This window comes from Scyliorhinus torazame, chromosome 14 (assembly GCF_047496885.1).
Source record: "Scyliorhinus torazame isolate Kashiwa2021f chromosome 14, sScyTor2.1, whole genome shotgun sequence".
NCBI classification, from domain to species: Eukaryota; Metazoa; Chordata; class Chondrichthyes; order Carcharhiniformes; family Scyliorhinidae; genus Scyliorhinus; species Scyliorhinus torazame.
Genome location: NC_092720.1, coordinates 18,950,780 through 18,974,318, shown reverse-complemented (window position 1 = coordinate 18,974,318; position 23,539 = coordinate 18,950,780). Strand labels below are relative to the sequence as shown.

At 45.3% G+C, this 23,539-nt stretch overlaps 2 protein-coding genes across 2 annotated transcripts; one reads left to right on the top strand and one right to left on the bottom strand.

Moving 5' to 3' along the window:
- Positions 1-803: 803 nt before the first annotated feature.
- Positions 804-3,776, bottom strand: LOC140389475 (vomeronasal type-2 receptor 26-like). The gene is given in 3 exon segments (XM_072473606.1): positions 804-881; positions 884-1,716; positions 3,677-3,776. Coding segments are annotated over 3 exon segments (1,011 nt in total).
- Positions 3,777-4,171: 395 nt separating this feature from the next.
- Positions 4,172-17,015, top strand: LOC140389560 (extracellular calcium-sensing receptor-like). Its single transcript, XM_072473788.1, has 6 exons — positions 4,172-4,380; positions 4,876-5,167; positions 7,303-8,136; positions 10,599-10,826; positions 13,761-13,884; positions 16,085-17,015. Exons 1-6 carry the CDS (start codon positions 4,172-4,174, stop codon positions 16,993-16,995), a joined length of 2,598 nt encoding a protein of 865 aa, XP_072329889.1. The 3' UTR covers positions 16,996-17,015.
- Positions 17,016-23,539: the final 6,524 nt, after the last annotated feature.

The window sequence follows — 23,539 nt, the reverse complement described above, 5'->3', positions numbered from 1 at the left end:
TTGAATTATTGTGCAGAGCTATTGAACAAAAATTAAGAGTTATTTCTGAATTTAAAAACATTGCAGTTTTCACAACTTCAGGATATCCCAAAGCTCGTTCCACAAATTATAGGCGGTATTCTCCGGTTACATAGCCATGCGTTCCTTAGCGGCGCGCTGTTCGCTGGCAGTAGGATTCCCGCTGCCTGTCGATGGGATTTCCCATTGAAGCCACCCCAAGGGTGCGCTGCCGGCGGTAACACAGAATCCCAACAGCCGGAAAATTCCGGACTATGGCCGGGATTCTCCGCCGGCATGGTTCTCCATTATGCCAGCGCTCCGGGGTTTCCCGATGGCGTGGGGCTGCCCCACAATAGAAAACCCCATTGACCGGCTGGCGGAACGGAGAATCCCGCCGGCCGGTCGGGGGAGAGATGTGACGCGGCGGAGATTCCCGACCAATGTCTTTTAAAATTCGGACACTGTTGTAATGTCGGAAACACAGCTGCCAATTTTCACACTTCACGCTCCCACTAACAGCAACATGATAACGATTAGATAAACTGTTTTCGTGATGTTAGTTGAAGGATGACTATTGTTCAGGACACAGTTTAAATAGAATTGATAAAGGGATGGCTCAGCAAGCACTCACACATGTACATTATTGTTTATTTGCATTCATACATTTTCCAAAGAATCTTTTCTGTGGCACAACAATTACAATATAGAAAAATGACAAATACTAACTTTAGCATTGCAATAAAAGCCATGACCCTTGCATACTTTCTTTTTGGACTGGCCAAAGATTATCAACCTTCCAGCATTCACAGTGCGTTAGCGGGTGGCCTGTCCATTATATTTTTCTTGGTGTTCAGTTCCGGTTTCAATAGAATGATATAAAACCCTTTGGTGCAAATATACAGCTCAGCAAACCAAAACTGGAAGACAATATTGCAAATATCTCCACAGCTACTGTGTGCTTTCCAGAGTTGATGTCAACTGGAATGAAAGTTATCCAGACGGCACAGAAAATCAGCATGCTGAAGGTGATAAACTTTGCTTCGTTGAAGCTATCTGGCAACGCACGCGCTAGAAATGCAAGAACAAAGCACATGACAGATAGGAAGCCTATGTAGCCCAACATGGAATAAAAGGCTGTTGCTGACCCCACATCACATTCTAATATAATGGTTGCACTTTGATGTTGAAAGTTTTTGGCAGGATATGGGGGTGATAAGGTCAACCAAAGAATACATATCACAACTTGAATTGAGGGCAGGGAAAATGTGGAAAGTCTTCGCTGCAGAGGGCCAAACCATTTTCCCACATCATTGTTTGGAAGCCTTGCATTGAATGCCATTAACACCATGATTGTTTTCCCAAGGATACAAGAAATGCAAAGGACAAACACAATAGCGAATGCTGTATGTCGCAACATGCAGGACCAGATTGTTGGTTGACCGATGAAGAGAAGAGAGCAGAGAAAGCAGAATACCAATGAAAATAAAAGAAGGAAGCTTAACTCAGAATTGTTTGCTTTGACAATAGGAGTATTCTTGTAATGGTAGAAAACAGCAATAACAGCCATTGATATACAAGCACCGGATATGGACAATGCTGTTAATATGATCCCCATGGTGTCTCCAAATGACAAAAATTCAATTTCCTTAAGGATGCATTTGTCTCTTTCTCGGTTTGGCCAGTAATCTAAGTGGCACGTCAGGCAGTCCACTGAATCTGCAGGAAACAACACAGAATATCATTCCAACAAATTTCCAAGACAAATCTATCTGTAATTATCAAACTGGATCATAAATAGGAGACACACAACCTGCCCAAAAGCACTTATTTCCTTTCATGACTTTTGATAGTGCTTTCTTGGAACTTTTAAATTTCTACTCCATGTTTCCTATTCAACAATCAGGGTGTGAAGTATAGAATCTTACGACACAGAAAGAGGCCATTCAGCCCATCCTACCTATATTGAGTAGGATTTGAAACCATTTCCTCAAGTTTTAACTGACTTTTTAACACCCCAATACTAGGTTGAAAGATTTTGGACATCCCACAAATTGTCAATTTTGAGTTGGTTTGATCCCCAATTGATCAATTATGACTTAAACTGGACAGAAATAATCAGATGGGATTCCTGAACCTATTTGTGGGTTTGGGATACTCAGCTTGTACCTAAAAGTACAGGTTTTTCTGCCTAACTATTTTAGTTACACGGAGAGATCAGCAAAACTAGGATTGTCCTCTTTATAATTATAAGATACTCTGCTATCTCTAACTCTCTGCTCAACCAACATCAGCCACGTTTGCCGTCCCAGGGTTAGCAATTGCAGCGGCATCGTTTAAGTGTTGGGTAGGAGTTGTGTCAGCCTTGCACACTCACGCACAAGAATGGATTTTAAACTCATATCTCATAATTTAGATGCAAAAGTGCTCCGAACTTAGCCAATTTGAATGTTGCTTTGAAATATAGAACCACACTGCTCAGTCCATTATTCTCGCACCAGCTCGGTCCCACTGCCCATCCCCTCTTCATTGCCCAGTAATTGTAGCCTTACGGGCACGATTCAGTGAACCCCATCACATCTGGCATGGAACCGGGTGCAACGGGTGAATTGCGCGAGAACACCAACTAGGGCTCCACGCGAGCCATTCGCAAGTCACCCGACTCGATTTCCCGTGGCACGATAAAGGTCTCACACTCGCTGGACTCATTTAAATGTCCAAACCAACAGATTCCCCGGGCGCCCGAGACTCAATTGCCGCACCTGTCAGACCTCGCCAGCGTGCTGTTTAGTACTGATCCACACAAACATGCACCAGGCGCAACGGCACCTGGGGGAGTCTCTCAAGTCATTGGAGACTCCCAGGTAGTGGGTGACAGGGCATGTTGTACCCTGACACTCCCCCTGGCACCTGGGCACCTTGGCAGTGCCACCTGGGCACCCTGGCAGTGCCCCTCTGCCAATGCCAGAGTGCATGGGCACCATTACCAGGGTGAAAGGCTAGCAGTGCTCAGTTGGTAGTGCCAGGGTGCCCAGTTGGCACTGCAAGGGGTCTGGCCAGGGGCGGGGGTCGCGCGATCTTTCCACATGGAGAGAAGGTATGAAGGGTGTTCCCAGGGGGAAGAGGGGGGTCAATAAAGAAAGGGGGGATGGATATCGGGGCAGCCGGTCAGACTGACGCCCCGATCTGCAAGGAGCCTTTCAAGCTGGCAAGCTTCAGCTCACCAGCAGGAAATCCCTCTAAGTGCAGCCTCAGCGGAGAGAATTTCCCCGAGGCCAAGAAAAAGTGCTGTTGAATAGCGGGGTGTTTCCAGGCGCTGCAGTCACCAAGATGCAAGACGTTAAACGCAATCGCGCCCAATAGAGTGTCTCTAATTATTTACTCCATTTTGGATATTTTGCAATATTCTTCAGTAAAATAGAAAACAAAAGGAAAAGTTGCAAATGCAGGAAATCTTTAATAGGAATAATAATCATGGAAATACATTATAGGTGTGAGAGTGCAGATAGGTTACAATGTATTGTGTGTGCAGAATTTATAGATATGATCAGTGGCCACCTGTGGTCAGAGATTTATGGTTATTCTAATGCAGTGTTTTCCCTGAGTTAGGCTACTTTTGAGCAGGAAAAAACAGGCCTTCAGAAACTTCAGATCGCTTTCCACTCAATTAAACACTTGCTTCTCATGTCCAATGAACTAGACCTTAAATTCCTATTCCTTGATTCAGTCACACTGAAACCATAAAAGAAAACAAGGAAGAGGGCTCTCAAAGTAAACATACTTCGCTAAGTACATAACAAGCATTAATTATTTACCAAGTAATTGGTTCTTCCAAGTCTCCGGTTTTCAACCTATGGCGTAGAAATACAGGGAAAAGAATTATTTTATTACTACTCTCAGTACAATAATTCCCCCAAATAGTCTTCCAGTGACTCGGAGTAACTTGAGCAAAGTTAAACTAACTTAGGTGCCGACAATGAAACACAATTATCAGAAAATGCCACAGGTGTTGCTAAACCTGAAGTTCATGTGGGATTTCTGTTGTTTTAATTATGTTTTTGGTTGCTTGTTCAGTTGGCAATAATAACTCAATATAAGGAATGAAACCTGCTCTGTTTCCAATTACCAGCAGCAGACTTTCTACCAGCAACAGACCTTACCAGCAACAATTGCAATGTATTTGTTGTGGTCGGTGCTGTTTGTTTTGGTGACCTGTATGTTTGCCAAAGACGATCGAATCTGCAGCCTTCAAGGAAGGTTTAATTTGCCTGAACTCATGCAAAGCGGAGACATCATCATTGGTGGAATTTTTCCCATTCACTACCGAGGAATCCCTCCAAGGACTTCTTACCAAACACAACCAGAGACTCCACGGTGCTTAGAGTGAGTAGAGACTTCTTGATTATTGAGTAGAAGTGGAGGAAGAAGTAGCGATTCAAAGATATTTCAGGAAAAAATTCCAGAGAGTAAGTCCAAGTTAGGTGAAGGCAGAGAAAGGAAGAGAGGCCACTAAGGTAGGAGTCAGAACCTAGAGGGGTGTGGGACAGATCTCGGGCCAAAGGAGATGTTGTTATAAAGGAGAGCCATTTACACCTAATGTACATTTCAGTTGTCTCTGAAATAATTTCTCGATCGAATCAATAGAAATTGACATCTGGCGCAGTAAAATAATGAGCTGCACTATTTATGTATCATTCCACGAATAGACTCTAATCACTCCAAAACCTTATGCCATTATTTCTTGAGAGTTGGAAATGTGATTATATAAATGCACGTACTCAGTATGTCTTTCTGGTGTCATGGTGTGACAGACCCAGCTATATAAATACTTACGATTACGTGACTTTTTCAGAGTCAAAATGTTTTTATTTCCAACAGTTTTAGTCTGAGAGCTTTTCGTTGGGTTCAACTGATGATCTTTGCCATTGAAGAAATTAATAATGACCCGTCGCTTCTTCCCAATATCACGCTGGGCTACAATATTTATGATTCCTGTGCCACTCCAGCATTGGCTGTTAGAGCAACCCTGACAATTCTCAATGGCCAAGAAGAAAATGTTACACTCTCGAGATGTAATGGAGGCGCTCCGGTTCATGCACTTATTGGCGATTCTGGCTCAACACAATCCATAACAATTGCCAGGACAGCGGGGCTTTTTGGAATACCATTGGTAAGCATCAAAAAATTTAACATGAAAGTGTGACAAACTTTGTCAGTAGCATGCAGGTCAAGTGTAGCTGAAATTTAGAACTCATCCCCTCCCAAAAGGCTGTGCATGCTAGGACAACTGATGCTTGAAGACTGAGATTGGTACTTTTTTGTTCAAGTTATGGAGCAAAGACAGTTAAATGCACTTGCGGTACAGGTAAATTGAATACAGAGTAGCTTGGCTCAAATCATTTGAATGGCCTCCTCCTGACCTCTGAGCCATTTCAACAAAGAAACATCCCGTTTTGAGCACTTTGTTCTGAGTTCCTTAGCCTAGGCTTGGGCAGTTCTATGGGTGTAGCAATAGTCATACTGGCGCTGTGTTAGGAAAATAAATATAGCCCAGAGTTGCATCACTGAGCCCTGTCGGAAGGGTGGATGAGCTGATGTTCGGAATATATTCAGCTTTGGCGCTCTTCTGAGTCTCATAGCCTGCACCTAAACCATATCAAAGCTCACACAAGCTGAGATATTGGAGGGCACCTTTCTGATTTGGAATTGTATTTTCAGAAGGGTGTGTCGGAGAAATTGAGGCAAAGAGAGAAAGCAATAGAAATTATGAAATTCGATGCAGGCAGCATTCAATCTAAACCAATTCTACATTCTAAATTCCTCTCACAATATTGTTGCTTGGTATCAGCATTCAAAGGGATTCTTAAAATAGAGAGATGAACAAGTCTAATTCATGCTAAATACATTTGTGCCTTTATGTACACGTGCATTCAGAGACAGGTGAAATACTACCAGTGGAATCTGTATCCAAACCTAATACCGAGAAACAAAACAAATGTCTTCCCCCTTTGCAGGTTGACAGGGTTCTATGTGAGATTGTTTTCACGTGGTTCTTCGTTTCAGTTCTTGGTGTGATTCAACCCACAGTGCAAACTGGCACTTATTGCTGATCTCACTCGTTACCTGGTACTGGGCAAAATGGGTCAGGCTGGTTTGGTGCTCTTTATGAAAATGAAATGAAATGAAATGAAAATCGCTTATTGTCACAAGTAGGCTTCAATGAAGTTACTGTGAAAAGCCCCTAGTCGCCACATTCCGGCACCTGTTTGGGGAGGCTGGTATGGGAATTGAACCGTGCTGCTGGCCTGCCTTGGTCTGCTTTCAAAGTCAGTGATTTAGCCCAGTGAGCTAAACCAGCACCAGCCAACATGACATCTAAGGTTTGTGTGAAGGTATAGTGTTAAGTCAAAGTAGAGAGAGCTTTAGTCTGCATTAAACTTGGGATCTTGATACTGAGAAAAGAAAAGTTAGCTTATTTCCTCGTGCCAACATCTATCTCATTGATACCTGGAAACATTTTGAATATCATACATTTTTGGATGGACTATAGCTTACAAATGAATATAATTAATAATAGTGGCCAGGTATCGACAGCATTCTGCACTGTAAATTCTATGATTCTATGATTAATTCATATGACATTCCTCTCTCCACTGTTCAGAGTTGATTAGGATCTTCTTAAGGTAAGGGCTTGACAGAAAGATGCGATGTGAGAAAAAGTATTTTCACACGAGTGGTTCGGGCCTGGAATGCAATGCCTGGAAAAGTGGCGGAGGCAGGTTCAGTTGAGGCATAGCTGGTTATTTGAATAGAAACATTGTGCAGGGATAGAGAGAAAAGACAGGATAACGGCTCTAAGTTCTGATGCTCATCTGGAGAGCCGGTGCAGACACGATGGGCCAAATGGCATCCTTCTCTGCATTAACATTTCTGTGTTCCTGTGACATTAGCACATTATTCTTCGTTCGCAAATCAGCCAAATGTGCGGCTCATAACTGATCTGAGTTTGTGCATGAGCTAATCTGTGAGGGATACTAAGGTCAGACTTGCAGCTTTTCACCTGGGCATAAAACTGATGATGTGGAGCTCATGACAGAGCCCTGCTCAGTTTGACTTTCCATTGAATTCAATGGAGATTGAACCGGGTGGGATGCTTTAACAATCGGCCAATCCGTAATGCCAGTTTCACATTGTGGCAGCAAACTGAAAATCTGCTTCTACTTGAAGGGACATTTTGAAGGCTGGTCTTCCTGAATGATGAAGGTATTGAACTAAAAATGAAATCTCTTTTTGATGTTTTCACAGATTAGTTATTTTTCGACATGCATATGCCTGAGCAATAAAAAGGAATTTCCAACCTTTTTCCGAACTATACCCAGCGATTATTTTCAGGTCGCAGCGTTTGTGCAGCTGGTGAAACATTTTGGTTGGACCTGGCTGGCGGCGTTTGGATCTGACGATGATTATGGCCACTTGGGAATTTCAGCCTTCGTGGAAGAAGTAACTAAAACTGGAGCCTGCGTGGCTTTCGCTGAATATCTTCCCAAATTTAATGACAAGGAGAAAATCTTGCAACAAGTTGAGCTCATTAAAAACACAAAAGTCAAAGTTATTCTAGTCTTTGCTCCAGAGAGAGACCTGAACTTCTTGGTGGAAGAACTTGTGCGCCAGAATGTCACTGGACTGCAATGGTTAGCGAGTGAAGCCTGGAGCACAGCAGCACTGCTCTCAACGGCAGCCAATTCTGAGATTATGGGTGGGACGTTGGGTTTGGCAATTCGTAGGGCCGATATTCCAGGGATTAAACAGTTCCTGGTCAGGCTCCATCCATCTAAATATCCAGGCAATGAATATGTTAAGCAGCTTTGGGAAGCTGCATTTCACTGCACATGGACATCACACAACGACACAGAGAATGCAAGGCTTGGGCCTTTAAAACATTTGTGCACTGGGCAAGAAGATTTGAAAGTTGCCCAAAATGCATTCACTGATGAAACACAATTGAGAGTTTCGTATAATACTTATCGAGCTGTTTATGCTGTGGCCCATTCCATCCAGAATATGTTACAGTGTCAAAACGGCCAAGGGCCATTTGTCAATAAAACATGCCCAGATATTTCAAAACTTAAACCTTGGCAGGTAAGTTGCATTATTATTGAAAGAATACAGTTGAAATCCACCCCTGTGCAAATCCCACCCTCCCATCCCCCAGCCGTGTGTTTCTTGCAGCACGTTGTTCACTGGCAGCGGGATTCGCTTTTCCTGCCGCTTCTCCATGGGATTTCCCATTGAAGGCCATCCCACGCCACCAGAAAACCCGCAGGCAGGGGGTGCACTTCCAGCGGGAAATGAGAATCCCAACGGGAGGAGAATACCGGCTGTTTGAAATTTAAGTTCCATTCAATGTAGCCAGAAATGCCCTATCAGATTACATAGGATATAGAACACAGAAACCATTCTGCCCAACTATGCTGGTATGCCCCACACCATCTTCCTCATCTAAATCTACCATTGTAACCATTTTTCATTTCATCCATTCCCTTCACCTGCATATGCCTGTCCAGTTTACCACTCTTTGGGTGAAGAGGTTTCTTTGCAATGCTGCCCTGGGTTTCTGGTGATTATCTATCATTGATAGCACCCAGTTATACTAATCCCAATGAATATGTAATCAGGCGTGCAATTGGTGAGTGTCACAACTAAATGCAATTCAAGTTTGATTGCTGCTTTTCAGAAAAGCAATTGAGAAGATAATTAACTCTCACAATAAGTTGCAGTCAATTCCATGTATTCACTTTTTGAAATTATTTGTCTATCTGGTGTAGTTTGCTGTAAATTTGAGGATATACTGCTTTAACAGGTACGGTCAGTTTGGATTAACAGGTACGGTCAGTTTGGAGTCTACCTGTTTCCTAATACTGCAATTACGTTCTTCAGATGGGACGTTAAACCAAAGTGAATCTGCCCTATACAAAAACTCAGCAGGTCAGCCAGCATCTTATGATCTTTCATCAGAAGGGTCATCGACCTGAAATGTTTACTCTGCCTCTCTCTCACAGGTGGTGGACATCATTGGTATGGTCAGTATTTGTTTCCCATTCCTAATTCCCCTTAAACTGAGCTGGTTTACTGGACCATTTCAGAGGGAAGTTAAGAGTCAACCACATTGCTTTAGGTAGGGAGACACATACAGGTCAGAATGGTAGATTTTCTTCCGTAAAGAGGCAGAGGTGAACCAGATAAGTTTTTTTTAAATGATCGTTTCATAGTCATCATTAAAATGTATCAATTGAATTTACATTTCACAGTTTCCATGATGGGAATTGAACACATACCCAGCGGGTATTAACTTGGAGCACAAGTCCAGTGACATTGCCACTACAGTACCATCTATCCTATGACTTGTGTTTCAGATTTCCAGCATCCACAGTATATTGCTGTTACATCAGTGTATTATCGAAAGAAAATCATCTGGTCATTTCCCTAGTTAATAGCGGGAGTCCACTGTGCTCAAATTGGCCGCCTTGTTTATTACATTACAAATCTAATTACACTCCAAAAGTACATATTGATTACAAAGCCTGTTGAGACATCCTGACCTTGTGGTAGGCGCTATAGAAACGGAAGCTTTCTTTACCAATTAGAATCTCATTACCATTAGATATTTCAATTTCTCTGAAATTAGCAGATTTTCTTTCTCTTAATACTTTCCTTGAAAGTTTAAAATAAATATTCTGCTTGTGTGCCCAAATATGGTGCCTTAAGTATGGTAGATACATTTGAAAACTTTTAGATTTTCAGGTTAGGCTCCAGGCAGATTAATTTACTGATCTGAAACCAATAGCAGTGGAACATGAATAGAAGCAATTGACGGCAATCGAAATACAGACAAAGCTCCATTCGTTAACAAAATGTGGATGAAAGCATTCTCTTCCCAAACCATTAAAATGTCTCCAATATGAGTTTAGAAAGTTGCCAGGAGGTCCAGAATAGGACTATCAGACCACTTGGCTTTTGTCCAGAATAAAAAACACACCGGATTTCAGAATTGTGCTGCCATTTTTGAATTTCAAAGAAAGAAAGAACTTGCATCGATGGAACACTTGTCAATGAAGCACTATTAAAGTAAAGTTGCTTTTGTAATGTAGGGAACACAGGAGCCATCATGCTCAGCAACCTCCCAGAAAGAGTAATGGAATAAATGACCTGAGCATCTCTTTCAGCTTTTGGTTGAGGAATAAATATTCCACGGTATCAGGAGAATTCACCTGTTCTTATTCAAATCGTGTCATCTGGTCATTTACTTCCACTTGGGAGGTCAGATGCCCATCTGAAAGGTGACACCACCAAGGGTGCCGCACTCCCTCAACACTTCACTGACGTGTCAACTGAGGACATATGGTCAAGTTCTGGAGTGGGACTTGAACCCACAAACTTGTGACTTCGAGGCTAATATCTAAAAGACACATAAAGGCACTCCAAACTCAGGTGTAAATTACAGCATAACCTCAGCTTCATAGTGAATTTAAATTACACAACATTGGTTTTAAACATAGCAGATTTCAAAATATAAAATAATGCTCTATGGTTTCTTTGCAAAGGTCCTGCATTACTTAAAGAAGGTGAAGTTTACAACTGCATTTGGAGATGAAGTAAGATTCGATGTCAATGGTGATCCTCCAGCAACCTATGATCTCCTGAACTGGCAGCGGGTCCCATATGGGAATATGAAGTACATTAAAGTTGGCGAGTATGATGCATCTGTCGGTACAGACAACCAACTTGTTATAGAGAAGGAAGGTATCGTGTGGAGCGGAGGACAAAAAATGGTAAGGCACAATTCTGGAAATACCTTTTCCAGTGCATCCAAAGGTTTGGGTGGCAAAAGTCACCTTAGATGTAAGGATTATGTTCAGCAACAAACTAGTTTGTTTGCCGCTATAACAATGATAAAGATCAAGAAATAAACAAGCAAACGATGTACACATAGAATAAGAGATAATGGTTTTGGAATCCCATCATAATGAGTGTACCCATTTAGAGAAAAGATTAGAATAATCAGAAAGATATAAAGACAAGTGAGAAAGACTTGGAGATAGTACAGAGTGGATTTGGATCTTGCCTTTGTTCAATATTGTGAATCAGGTAAAAGTGAGTTGACAGCTCATTTTACAACTCTCCCGATTTTGATGGAACTAGCAATTTCATGTCTTCCAACTCACTATCTCCATTGTGAATCGCACAAAATTGAGATCTTCACCAATGAGAAGCAGAAACACAATTAATCTTATCAAAAGATTCATGCAGATAGATAGATGATGGCAAGAGAGGTTTAAATTAATCAGTTCTGGTATTTCTAATACTGTAATGTTCTCTGCGGATGGTCTGATTTATTACAAGAACACTTGTAGCTAAGTTATGAACAATTCATTAACTTTAACTGCAGGAAAACTATATACAAGACAACAGATGAAAAACAATAAACTCATGCAACGCAATTTCTCTCTTCAACTTCCTCCAGACAGTCTGAGGTCAGCTGACTTTAACATTCCCTTATATACTTGTGGGAATCCTAGTGGTCAGTCGGTGAATTATAACACAACCATTATATCAATAAAACCCCTTTCCTTTGAAAGAATAAATGAAACATTATCATCAGTATAGTTACATGTGATATCATGTGTCATAAGTCCATGAGTCTAACAGTATTAATTTTGGACACTCTATCTTATAACTGCTTTTGTTTCTCTTTAATGTTTTGCATTTCCTGCAGTATCACTGCATTCTCCTCCTTTGCCAAGTATGGAAGTGTGGTACGCAACCTTCTATTCATGAGTAACTCTGCTGGTGATCTACCATGTGACAATGGTGACGCTCTGTAACTCAATAGTGAGAGATATGTATAAGATTGGCTGTCCATTGCTTTCTTCAACAATTGCTTAACAATATAGACACCTTTTTTGGCGTTTTCATTGGCTTGAGGGTACAACGGACTCGACGTGACATGATTGAAATCAAATGTGACTGCGAAGTGTTGCCACTCTTTACAGTTAAAACAAGGCCCGTTGTCACTGGCGACAACTTGCGGAATCCCATGTCGAACAAAAATTGACTTTGTATGCAGTATTTCACTTCTTGCCATTATGCTTGACAGTGGAACCACTTTGGGATACTTTGAAAAATAGTCTATGATCATTAAATAATCTTTCCCCCATAGGTGAAAGATATCAAGAGCTACTTTCAAGGGTGGCATCGTGATGCAGTGTTTAACACTGCTGCCTCACAGCTCCGGGGTTCCAGGGTGACTGTGGAGTTTTCACTTTCTCCCCCTGTCTGCGTGGGTTTCCTCTGAGTGCTCCAGTTTCCTCCCACTGTCCAAAGACGTGCAGGTTAGGTGGATTGGCCATGCAAAATTGCCCCTGAGTGTCCAAAAGGTTAGATGGTATTACTGGGCTACAGGGTCAGGGTGAAGGCGTGGGCTTAAGTACGGTGCTCTTTCGAAGGATCGGTGCATACTTGATGGGCCAAATGGCCTCCTTCGGCACTGTAAATTCTATGATTTTATGATTGCTGCCATGATGACCTAGGTAAATCAGATATTTGCATTGGTTTTCTTGTGTGCTTGCAACATTGCGTCTGGCATGTGTCACAACAACTGACCACCCTTTCAATATCCTGTTTTTTTACCTGCCAGTAAACAGAGCCGCGAGCTCTCCGTTTACATTTTTCAATCCCAAGATGTCCTTTGTGTATCCTCTTTCGTACATCCTTGCTAAGAGATTGAGGTATGACTATCGTGTTCAAATGATGTACCACTCCATTAATGATACTGAGGTCAGACCTTATATTGTAGAACTCCATACATTGACCTCTGGGCCAGTGTGAATTGATGTTCCTCACCACCTCTTGAAGAGTTTGGTCCTTCCTAGTCTCTTCATGGATCTCATGTAATTTCGCGTCTGATACTAGTAGTAGTGTGGAAAAAACATGCAGATCAACATCCTCAGTAATCTCACCGCCAGTACTTTGCATCTGTGCTTATAATAATACATCTGCTAAGAACAAATATCTGCCTGGTGTGTAGATAAGATTGAAGTCATAGCGTTGAGATTTCTTTTTGATGATGTTAACCAAAGGACGATTACCTGTCTCAATTGTGAAAGTTGGAAGCCCATAGACGTAGTCATGGACTATCTCCAAGCCTACGCCTAAACCCAGGCATTCTTTTTCGATTTGAGCGTACCTCTGCTCTGTTGTCATCATGGCTCGTGATGCATACACGACTGGTTTCCAACCATCATGCTGGAGTTGCAGAAGAACTGTTCCCAGACCATCTTTGGACACGTCTGTTGACACTTTAATCTGCTTAGATGGGTCAAATAATGTGAGACCTGCCGTGGTGGTCAGTGAAGTCTTGAACTTCTTCCACTCTTGCCCATGTTGCTCAGTCCAAGTGAAATCCGTTGTCTTGTGCAGGAGATCAGGTAGATGTGTTGTTTTTGCTGTCAGTCGGTGAATTACAACACAATGATATCACTACAAATACTGTGATTCATTTGTAATGTTAAAATGACTGAAATCTGCATCATAGAACAGTAAAAGCTATTCTGTATCAATGTACCAGTCATCAGATTAATTTTTTACATGTGGCAGATAATGAAACAAATTTCATAATTTTCTCAAGGCCAAATAAACAATATCTGTAATCCTGCACAAAATAGACTTGTAATAAAATGGAAATTAATTGTTCATTTTACATCCAGGTCATTGAGGCAAAGTGTAGTGAATCTTGTCTGCCTGGAACAAGAAAAGGAGCCAGAACAGGGGAGCCAATTTGTTGTTATGATTGTATACCCTGTGCTGAAGGTGAAATTAGTGATGAAATTGGTGCGTATATCTATCTATCTCTCGTTCTCTATCTGTCTGCCTATCTACCTATCTATCTCTCTCTCTCTCTCTCGTTCTCTATCTATCTATCTATCTCTCTCTCTCTCGTTCTCTATCTGTCTATCTATCTACCTATCTCTCTCTCTCTCGTTCTCTATCTGTCTTTCTATCTATCTCTCTCTCTCTCGTTCTCTATCTGTCTATCTACTTGTCTATCCACCCATCTATGTCTATTTATTTATCTATCCTGACCTGTCTGCCACAAACATATCTGTGGACTTCGAGGACAATCAATATGTTAATTGGTTTTGTGATGTATCTATTTAGATCGGTGGCGTTGTAGACTTAAAAGGCTACTCTTTAGCAGCATCATAAGAATTTAATAGTCAACCCTTTATAAAAAAGTATGAAGGTTAAATTGGTCGAGGGAAAATATGGCAAAATGGACCAGAACAAATTGGCAATCTGTTTTCCACACCACCTAAATTTCTTTCCCATGCACGGTAGCACAGTGGGTAGCACTGTTGTTTCACAGCTCCAGGGTCCCAGGTTCGATTCCCGGCTTGGGCCGCTGTCTGTGTGGAGACTGTACGTTCTCCCTGTGTATGCGTGGCTTTCCTCCGGGTGTTCCGGTTTCCTCCCACAAATCCCGAAAGACCTGCTGTTAGGTAATTAGGTATTTAGGTAATTTGGACATTCTGAATTCTCCCTATAAAACGTACCCGGACAGAGGCTGGAAGGTGGCGACGAGGGGCTTTTCACAATAACCTCATTGCAGTGTTAATGTAAGCCTACTTGTGACGATAAAGATTATTATTATTGTCACGTTCAGTGCTTCATAAGAACATAAGAAAAAGAAACAGGAGTTGGCCATACGATCCCTTGAGTCTATGCCACCATTTAGTAAGATCATGGTTGATCTTCAATCTAAGCTTCACTTTCCAATCCAATTTCCATATCCCTCAATCCGAGAACGTCAAAAATCCCTTGCTCTGAGCCTTGAATATACTCATCGACAGCATCCACAACTTCCTGGGTGAGGGAACTTCAGCAAAATGCTCCAAAAACTCTTAACTCTCGCAGTGAAGAAATTTCACCTAACCTCATGCCAATCTCGGCAACAAGAGCAGGAGATATCTCCCGGCTACCCTCCCTTGGCAATGCTGGGTGCCTCGATCAAGCAGTGTGTGGATTTGAATGAGAGAATCTCACCCCACCCATCACCCCCCACCCAGTTCAATAGAACTCAGCCACCAAAGCACCTGGGAGAGCGTGTTAAATTCTGCCCCTGTTTTCCGCTGCCTCATACCATTGATCTTCCTCCAATGTTGAGCCATGTGGTGGAAACAAATAGGATTCACTTCATTTGTGAAACACTCAAACAAGAGGGAAGAAACTCAGAGGAGGGTCACAGTGCACAGATAATATCACCTCAGACCCTTGAGGTTTATGAAAAGAGGACAGGAAATATTTGCATTTTGTGTTGCAGAATGTAGGTGAAAATTATCTTTTGATCCCACAGTTTATAGATACTTCCAGATCATACAATCTTACAACAGGGAACGAGGACATGAAGCTTATTGTGTCTGTGCTGGCAGTTTGAAGAGTTATCTAACTGGTTACACATTCCTGGACTATCGCCAAAGTACTACAATTTCCTCCCCCCCCCCCCCCCCGTCAAGTGTTTACCCAACTCCCTTTGGAAGTTCCTATTGAATCTAAATCCATCATCATTTCAGACAGTGCATATATACTGCCATTTTTTTTTTTTAAATCCTCTTATGCTTTTTAAATTTGCATCTGTTGAGTAGTTCTTACTCCCTGTGGGAACAGGCTCTCCTTCTTAACTCTACCAAAACTTTTCATGATATTTAACACCTCCATTGCATCTCCTCCTGAAATGTCTGCTTGAAGGTCAGCAATCCTAGTTTTGCTAACTGTAACTAACATACTTCAGCAGATAAGCCTATACTTTGCATTGATGATATTGGGGTACCAGCTGAGTATTCCAATCCCACAAATAGGTTCAGCAATCCCATCCGATGATTTTTGAGCAGTTTAAGTCACAATTGATCAATGGGGAACATACCAACTCAAAACTGACAAGTTCTGTGTGTCCTATTTATGATCCGGTTTGATAAATATAGGTGGTTTTGTCTTGGAAGTTTATTGGAAAAATATTCTGTGTTGTTTCCTGCAGATTCAGTGGACTGCCTGACGTGCCACTTAGATTACTGGCCAAACCTAGAAAGAGACAAATGCATCCTTAAGGAAATTGAATTTTTGTCATTTGGAGACACCATGGGGATCATATTAACAGCATTGTCCATATCCGGTGCTTGTATATCAATGGCTGTTATTGCTGTTTTCTACCGTTACAAGAATACTCCTATTGTCAAAGCAAACAATTCTGAGTTAAGCTTCCTTCTTTTATTTTCATTGGTACTCTGCTTTCTCTGCTCTCTTCTCTTCATTGGTCAACCAACAATCTGGTCCTGCATGTTGCGACATACAGCATTCGCTATTGTGTTTGTCCTTTGCATTTCTTGTATCCTTGGGAAAACAATCATGGTGTTAATGGCATTCAATGCAAGGCTTCCAAACAATGATGTGGGAAAATGGTTTGGCCCACTACAGCGAAGACTTTTCATATTTTCCGTGCCCTCAATTCAAGTTGTGATATGTATTCTTTGGTTGACCTTATCACCCCCATATCCAGCCAAAAACTTTCAACATCAAAGTGCAACCATTATATTAGAATGTGATGTGGGGTCAGCAACAGCCTTTTATTCCGTGTTGGGCTACATAGGCTTCCTATCAGTCATGTGCTTTGTTCTTGCATTTCTAGCGCGTGCGTTGCCAGATAGCTTCAACGAAGCAAAGTTTATCACCTTTAGCATGCTGATTTTCTGTGCCGTCTGGATAACTTTCATTCCAGTTTACATCAACTCTGGAAAGCACACAGTAGCTGTGGAGATATTTGCAATATTGTCTTCCAGTTTTGGTTTGCTGAGCTGTATATTTGCTCCTAGGATTTATATCATTCTATTGAAACCGGAACTGAACACCAAGAAAAATCTAATGGGCAGGCCACCCGCTAACACATTGTGAATGCTGGAAGGTTAATAATCTTTGGCCAGTCCAAAAACAAAGCATGCAAGGGTCATGGCTTTTATTGCAATGCTAAAGTTAGTATTTGTCGCTTTTGTATATTATAATTGTTGTACCACAGAAAAGATTCCTTGGAAAATGTATCAGTGCAAATAAACAATAATATACACATGTGAGTGCTTGTTAAGTCATCCCTTTTATCAGTTCAATGTAAACTTTTTACTGAACAATAGTCAACCTTCAACTAACATCGCTAAAACAGTTTATCTAATCATTATCATGTTGCTGCTCGTGGGAGCTTGAAATGAAAATTGGCTGCTGTGTTTCCAAAATTACAACAGTGTCCGAATTTTAAAAACAAATTCCAAGTTTGCAGACGGCTAAAACTGGGAACGGCGATTGGGCGGAGAATAGCTTCCTACGCCAAAATCGCGGCAGCTGCCGATTTGACGGGAAATCAAGATTCTCCGTCACCTCGAAAACAGCGTCAAAGTGACGCACGCCGCGCGTAGTTTAAACACCGTTTGCATGTCATTCGTGGGCCCACCCGCGATTCTCAGCCTCCGATGGGCCGAGTTCCCGAAGGCGCATTCCACGTGTGCTGTTAGAAATCGTGAACCTGGCATGGTGCTGCTGAGAGATGAGGTAGGACACTGAGAGGAACGACTACGGGCTGCCGGCCGGACACTGGCCGTGTTGGGGGGGGAGGGTAGGACGGATGGATGTGCGGGGCAGCAGGGGTGGGGGGGGGGGCGGTAACAGGCCCACTGGCTGGGATTGCCCCCCATGGGACGAGGGGGGTGTCCACTGACCACCCACCTTGGCCCCGGGTTCTGCACAGTGACACTGGCTTTATGGGTGCCCCCATCCCAGCACCCCACCCTAACCACCCGTCACACCACTCCCCACCCCAAAGTCGCCACCCAACGGCGGACCACCCAGGGCAACACCCACAGCAGCCCCCATCGAGGGTGGTGCCAGCCAATTCCTATCATCAGGGATGGGTGCCGGCCACCGACGGGGCATGGGTGAAGGGATGGGGGGGGTAGGGAGATGCAGGGGCAGAGCCCATCGTGCCAACCGGGGCCACCATGTAGCCTGGTGGACCTGGTTGAGCACAGGGGTATGCACCATGTTAACACGTTGGCCTTCCACCCCCTGCAGACAATAGATATCGAAGTGCGACCAGCAATGGCGAACTCTCTGCTGATCGCCGCAGCTCTGCGGGATGCATTGCGTCTGTTTGAGCGGGAGCCACTCGAAGAGGAGGAGGAAGCTGCAGCAGCAGAGCGGGCTGCAGAGGGGCAGGTGGCAGCCACCCAGGTTGGAGTGCCGGCTGCCCAACAAGTCGAGGAGGAGGAGGTGCCAAGGAGGCGTCGCATGAGGCCTCGTGTGTACCGGCACCGCCTCACATTCGGGACCTGCCGGACCGGGCATGCCGATGGAGATTCCAACTTAGCAGAGAGAAAGTGTGACACATCTGCCAGATGATGGCACACCTGGCACCGGGGGGTATGGGGGAGGACACCTGCTCCCGGTGACCGTCAAGGTGATGGTCACCCTGAACGTTTATGCCATGGGGTCCTTCCAGGTCCCGAGTGGGGCCTGTCCGGGATCTCACAGACCTCGGTGCTCAGGTGCATCCAAGCCATCACGGAGGCCCTATACGCCCAGGAGATTCAATACATCCAGTTCCATGTGGACCGGGCCCAGCAGGCTGCCCGGGCAGCATGGTTCACCGCCATCAACGGGATGCCCCGGGTCCAGGGAGCGATTGACGGGATGCATGTCACCCCTAGAAGCACCTGCGGATAACAGGCCACTCTACACAAACCGAAAAGGGTCCCACTCAATGAACGTGCAGCTGATATGTGACCATCAGCTGCGCAGCATATACCTCTGCACCTGATACGCGGACAGTGTGCATGATGCCTTCATGCTGGTACACTCAACGATTCCTGACATGTTCGAGATGTCTCCTGGGTGACAGGGGTTATCCACTGCAGTCTTGGCAGATGACACCTATCCAGGGACCACAGACCGATGTGGAGACCCGCTACAATGACGCACATGCAGCGACCAGGTCCATGAGCGAGCGGTGCTTCGGCCTCCTGAAGATGTGGTTCAGGTGCCTGGACCGTTCTGGAGGGGCCCTCCAGTATGATGCTGAGAGGGTCGCCTGCATTGCAGGGGCCTGCTGCATCCTCCACAACATCACACAGCAGAGGAGTGCATGTTTGAGGAGGAGGATGAACCAGAACTAATCCGTCGAGGAGGATGCAGGGGAGGGCAAGAATGGGCAGGACATGGGACCCAGGCAGGCATGGGAGGCCACACGACATGTGCGCTAGGGCGAACGCACATGGGGCACTCTGATCGCCTCCAGGTTCACCGGCCAGGGTTGCGGGGGGGGGGACTGGCCAGGAGCACGGACACCGCATCCCAATCCCACACACCCTCACTTTCCAGCCTGGCTACCACCCCGCTGAACTCCCTCCGTGATACATAACTACCGCGCTACGGGGTGGGAACCCTGGGGACAGCGGGTCTGGTCCATGGGGTGGAGGATGATGACAACCCGCTCGGCAATGAGCTATGGTGCTCCACATCGTATGACAACATCTGACTCCTGCCCACGGTAGCACCTTCCACCTGGGTGATTCCTGCATGCGAGCTGGCCGGTCCATCACACGGCCTCGTTGAATCCTTGGGGTGGCAGTGCTGGGGACGGTCGGGGGGCCAGGGAGGAGGATGGGGAACACTGGACACCAACAGGGCCTGCACCAGTCACCCCCACCCCCCACCCCGGTCATCCTAGACCAGCCCACCCCTCACACCCATCAGACAGAGCACCGGGACAGGTAGTAACAGTGGTATCTGGTGTCTATTGTGCACAAATATATATAGGTTTGTGCTCTACCCCCTATCACTAAACTGCGCCCTGCACCCATGCCAACTTAACTGGTGTCTAACTTTCTGGCCTTATGGGCCGTAACGCTACGCCTCAGTGGATCCCCAGATGGTACAGCAGGAATGGAGGCAGCCTGCTGTGACCCCTGCCCTGCAACAAGGGTCCCCGTTGGCAAGCATATTCTGGGGTAATCCAGCCTTGATGGGCACGCCCGCTGCTCGGGAGTCCCAGGTGGCTTGGTGCCATCCTGTTCTTCCCGCTGCCCACCGGATGCACCAGAGACAGGGGGGAGGGGAATCCGAGGTGCTGCGGTGTTCTGGCAACTCACCTGTGGGAGTCACTGGCATGGGCCCTCCTTTAGGGTGCCCAATGACCCCTGCGCTTCTCCATGGGATGGGGGTGTGAGCGGAGCTGCCTCCTGAGGCTCCCCTGCCACCTGGCGCTGCCAGTCCTGGAGGCCCACTCGGGTCTTGACCAGGGTCCTTACGCTCACAGCCAAGGAGCACAGGGAGTGGACCATCTCTGTCTGGGACTGCGCAACATCATCTTGCGACTGTGACACCACCTTCTGGTTTGTGTCTGTGACTGGGCCATGCTCAGGAGCACCGCTGCAATGTCCAGGTGGCTCTGGCACATGGCTGCCTGTGAGAGGGCAGCCCTGTCTTGAGCCTCGGCCACTGCCTGCACAGAATGGCCCAGGCCTTGGACATGCTGGTCCATGGCCGAAACCGTTGCCCCCCAATGCCTCCACAGTGGACACCACACGTGTGGTGTTGGCCTGGGTGGCACACATGGTCGGCGCCACTTCCTGCTCCTGCACGTGGTTTCACGCCTCGACCTGCGCCAGGTGCTGGATGCTCGCCGACAACCCCTCATGTAGTCCCTGGCTCTGCGATTGCATCTCCACCGTCGTTGGAACTGTCTCTTCCAGACGCCCGAAGTCCGTCTGGACGACAGCTAGTCCCTGGATTCAGCCTGCCCTCCGACCTTCCGACCCTCTCGGGTGTTCCTTCCTCCACTTGCTGTGCCGGATCAACTGCGTGGTGTGCACCAGAGAGTGTCCCAGGAGCCTCTTAACTAAAGTGCACAACAGAGGTGAGTGCCTCGGGGCTGTGGAGGGTGTTGGAGACAGCTGTGACGGGAAATCAGTGTCATCCTCTGACCTGAGCTCCTGGTCTCCTGTATCTCGAGCAGAAGGCTGGTGGCCAAGCTGCTTTCCTTGTCACTGCTCGACTCACTGGGGGGCTCCGGCTGTGGCACTGGCTGGGGGCAGCGGCCACCTGATGGACCCGCCCAATGCCCAGATGCTCCTGCAAGACACAAGACAAAATGCATGATTAGACCGTGGGCCAGGCTGAAGTGGGGGAGGGCTTGGGGGGTGGGGTAGTGGTGTAGGTTCGGCTGTCCTCTGGGGATGGGGGGGTGGGGGGGGGTAGGGTTACAGGTGTGTGGGTGGACGTGTTTTAGTGCTGCCTACTCACCCTGGCCGCCCTGAGGATGTCATGAGATTTCTTCCGGCACTGCAGGCCGGTACGAACCACATTGCCATGGCGCTGACCAACTCTGCCACCTGTGCCCAGACACAACGAAGTGCAGTGGCTGGGAGCCTCCTAGCTGGACCGAGGTACAGGGTCACCCTCCTCTCCTCCACGGCGTCCAGGAGGGTCTCCAGTTGGCATCCGTGAAGCGTGGAGCTGCTCTCCTGACAGCCATCTTGTTGGCTGGGATGGTGTGTGCGGGGAGTGCAATGTGTATATGCGGCTGCAGTTTGTCCCCGTGTCTGCGTGCGTTTCCTCCGGATGCTCCTGTTTCCTCCCACAAGTCCCGAAAGCCGTGCTTTTAGGTAATGTGGACATTCTGAATTCTCCCTCTGTGTACCCGAGCAGGCGCAAGAATGTGGCAACTAGAGGCTTTTCATAGTAATTTCATTGCAGTGTTAATGTAAGCCTACTTGTGACAATAATAAAGATCATTATGATGATTCTAATAGAAGTAAATGTAATTTGGTTAAAAATAAAGCCAATTAAACACAATGCTTGTCTCACAAGTGAAAGCAGACTCATTGAGGTTGCACTATCCTCCTTCACTGAATATTGCCCGCAGTGATTTGTAATGAATGCCTCATTATGTTGTTTCTACATAACATCAGCATTGTAATGAGCCAGGCTTAATTAGTCACTAAATTAGCGCTTTTTAAATATTTGTGGTGCAGTGGTCAATCCAGTGATAGATTGTGAATATTTGTCCACAGAGGAGTATGAAAATTTGAAACACAAACTCAAAATGCTGCAAACACTCAGCACATCTGGCAGCATCTGTGGAGAAAGAAACAGAGTTGCTTCAGGTGATTTCTTATCAGAAATACCCAGAAATTGTTTGGGAAGTACATTTTGCCCTTCGAGCATGCCCCGTCATTCATTATGATCGTGGCTGATCATCAAGTTCAATACCCTGACCCCGCCTTCCCCCCCCCCCCGCCGCCATATCCCTCGATCCCTTTAGCCCCAAGAGTTATATCTAATTCCTTCTTGAAATTACAAAACATTTTGGCCTCAACTACCTTCTGTGGTAGCGAATTCCACAGATTCACCACTCTCTGGGTGAAGAAATTTCTCCTCATCTCAGTCCTAAAAGGTTTACCCCTTTTCTTCAAACTACGACCCCTAGTTCTGGACTCCTCCATCATTGGGAACATCCTTTCTGAATCTACCCTGTCTAATCCTGTTAGAATTTAGTAAGTTTCCATGAGATCCCCTCTCATTTGTCTAAATTCCAATGAATCTAATCCTAACCAATTTAGTCTCTCCTCATATGACAGTCCCGCCATCCCAGGAATCAGCCTGGTAAACCTTCGCTGCACTCCCTCCATAGCAAGAACATCCTTCCTCAGATAAGGACACCAAAACTGCACACAATACTACAGATGAGGCCTCACCCATGCCAAAGCATCTCTTTTCCTATGCTCAAATCCTCTCGCTATGAAGTCTAACGTACCATTTGCCTTCTTTACTGCCTGCTGTACCTGCGCGCTTACTTTCACGACTGATGCACGAGGACACCGAGGCCTTGTTGAGTATCCACCTCTCTCAATTTACACCCATTCAAGTAATAATCTTCCTTCCAATTTTTACTACCGAAGCAGATGACCTCACATTTATCCACATTATACTGCATCTGCCATGCATGTGCCCACTCACTCAGCCTGTCCAAACCCTGCTGAAGCATCCCTACGTCCTCCTCACAGCTCACCCTCCCACAACATTTTATCATCTGCAAATTTTGAGATAATACATTTAGTTCCCTCGTCCAAATAATTAATAGATAGTGTGAACAGTTGGGGTCCTAGCACAGACCCCTGGATTACCCCACTAGTCACTGCCAGCCAATCAGAAAAAGAACCATTTATTCCAAATTTTTGCTTCCTGTCTGCTAACCAGCTTTTCATCCATGTCAAGACACTACACATAACCCCTTTCACTTTAACTTTCCATATTAATCTGCTATGTGAGACCTTGTCGAAAGCCTTCTGAAAGTCTAAACAAACCACATCCACCGGTTCTCCCTGGTCAACTCTACTAGTTACATCGGCAAATAATTCTAGTAGATTTGTCAAGCATGATTTTCCTTTTGTAA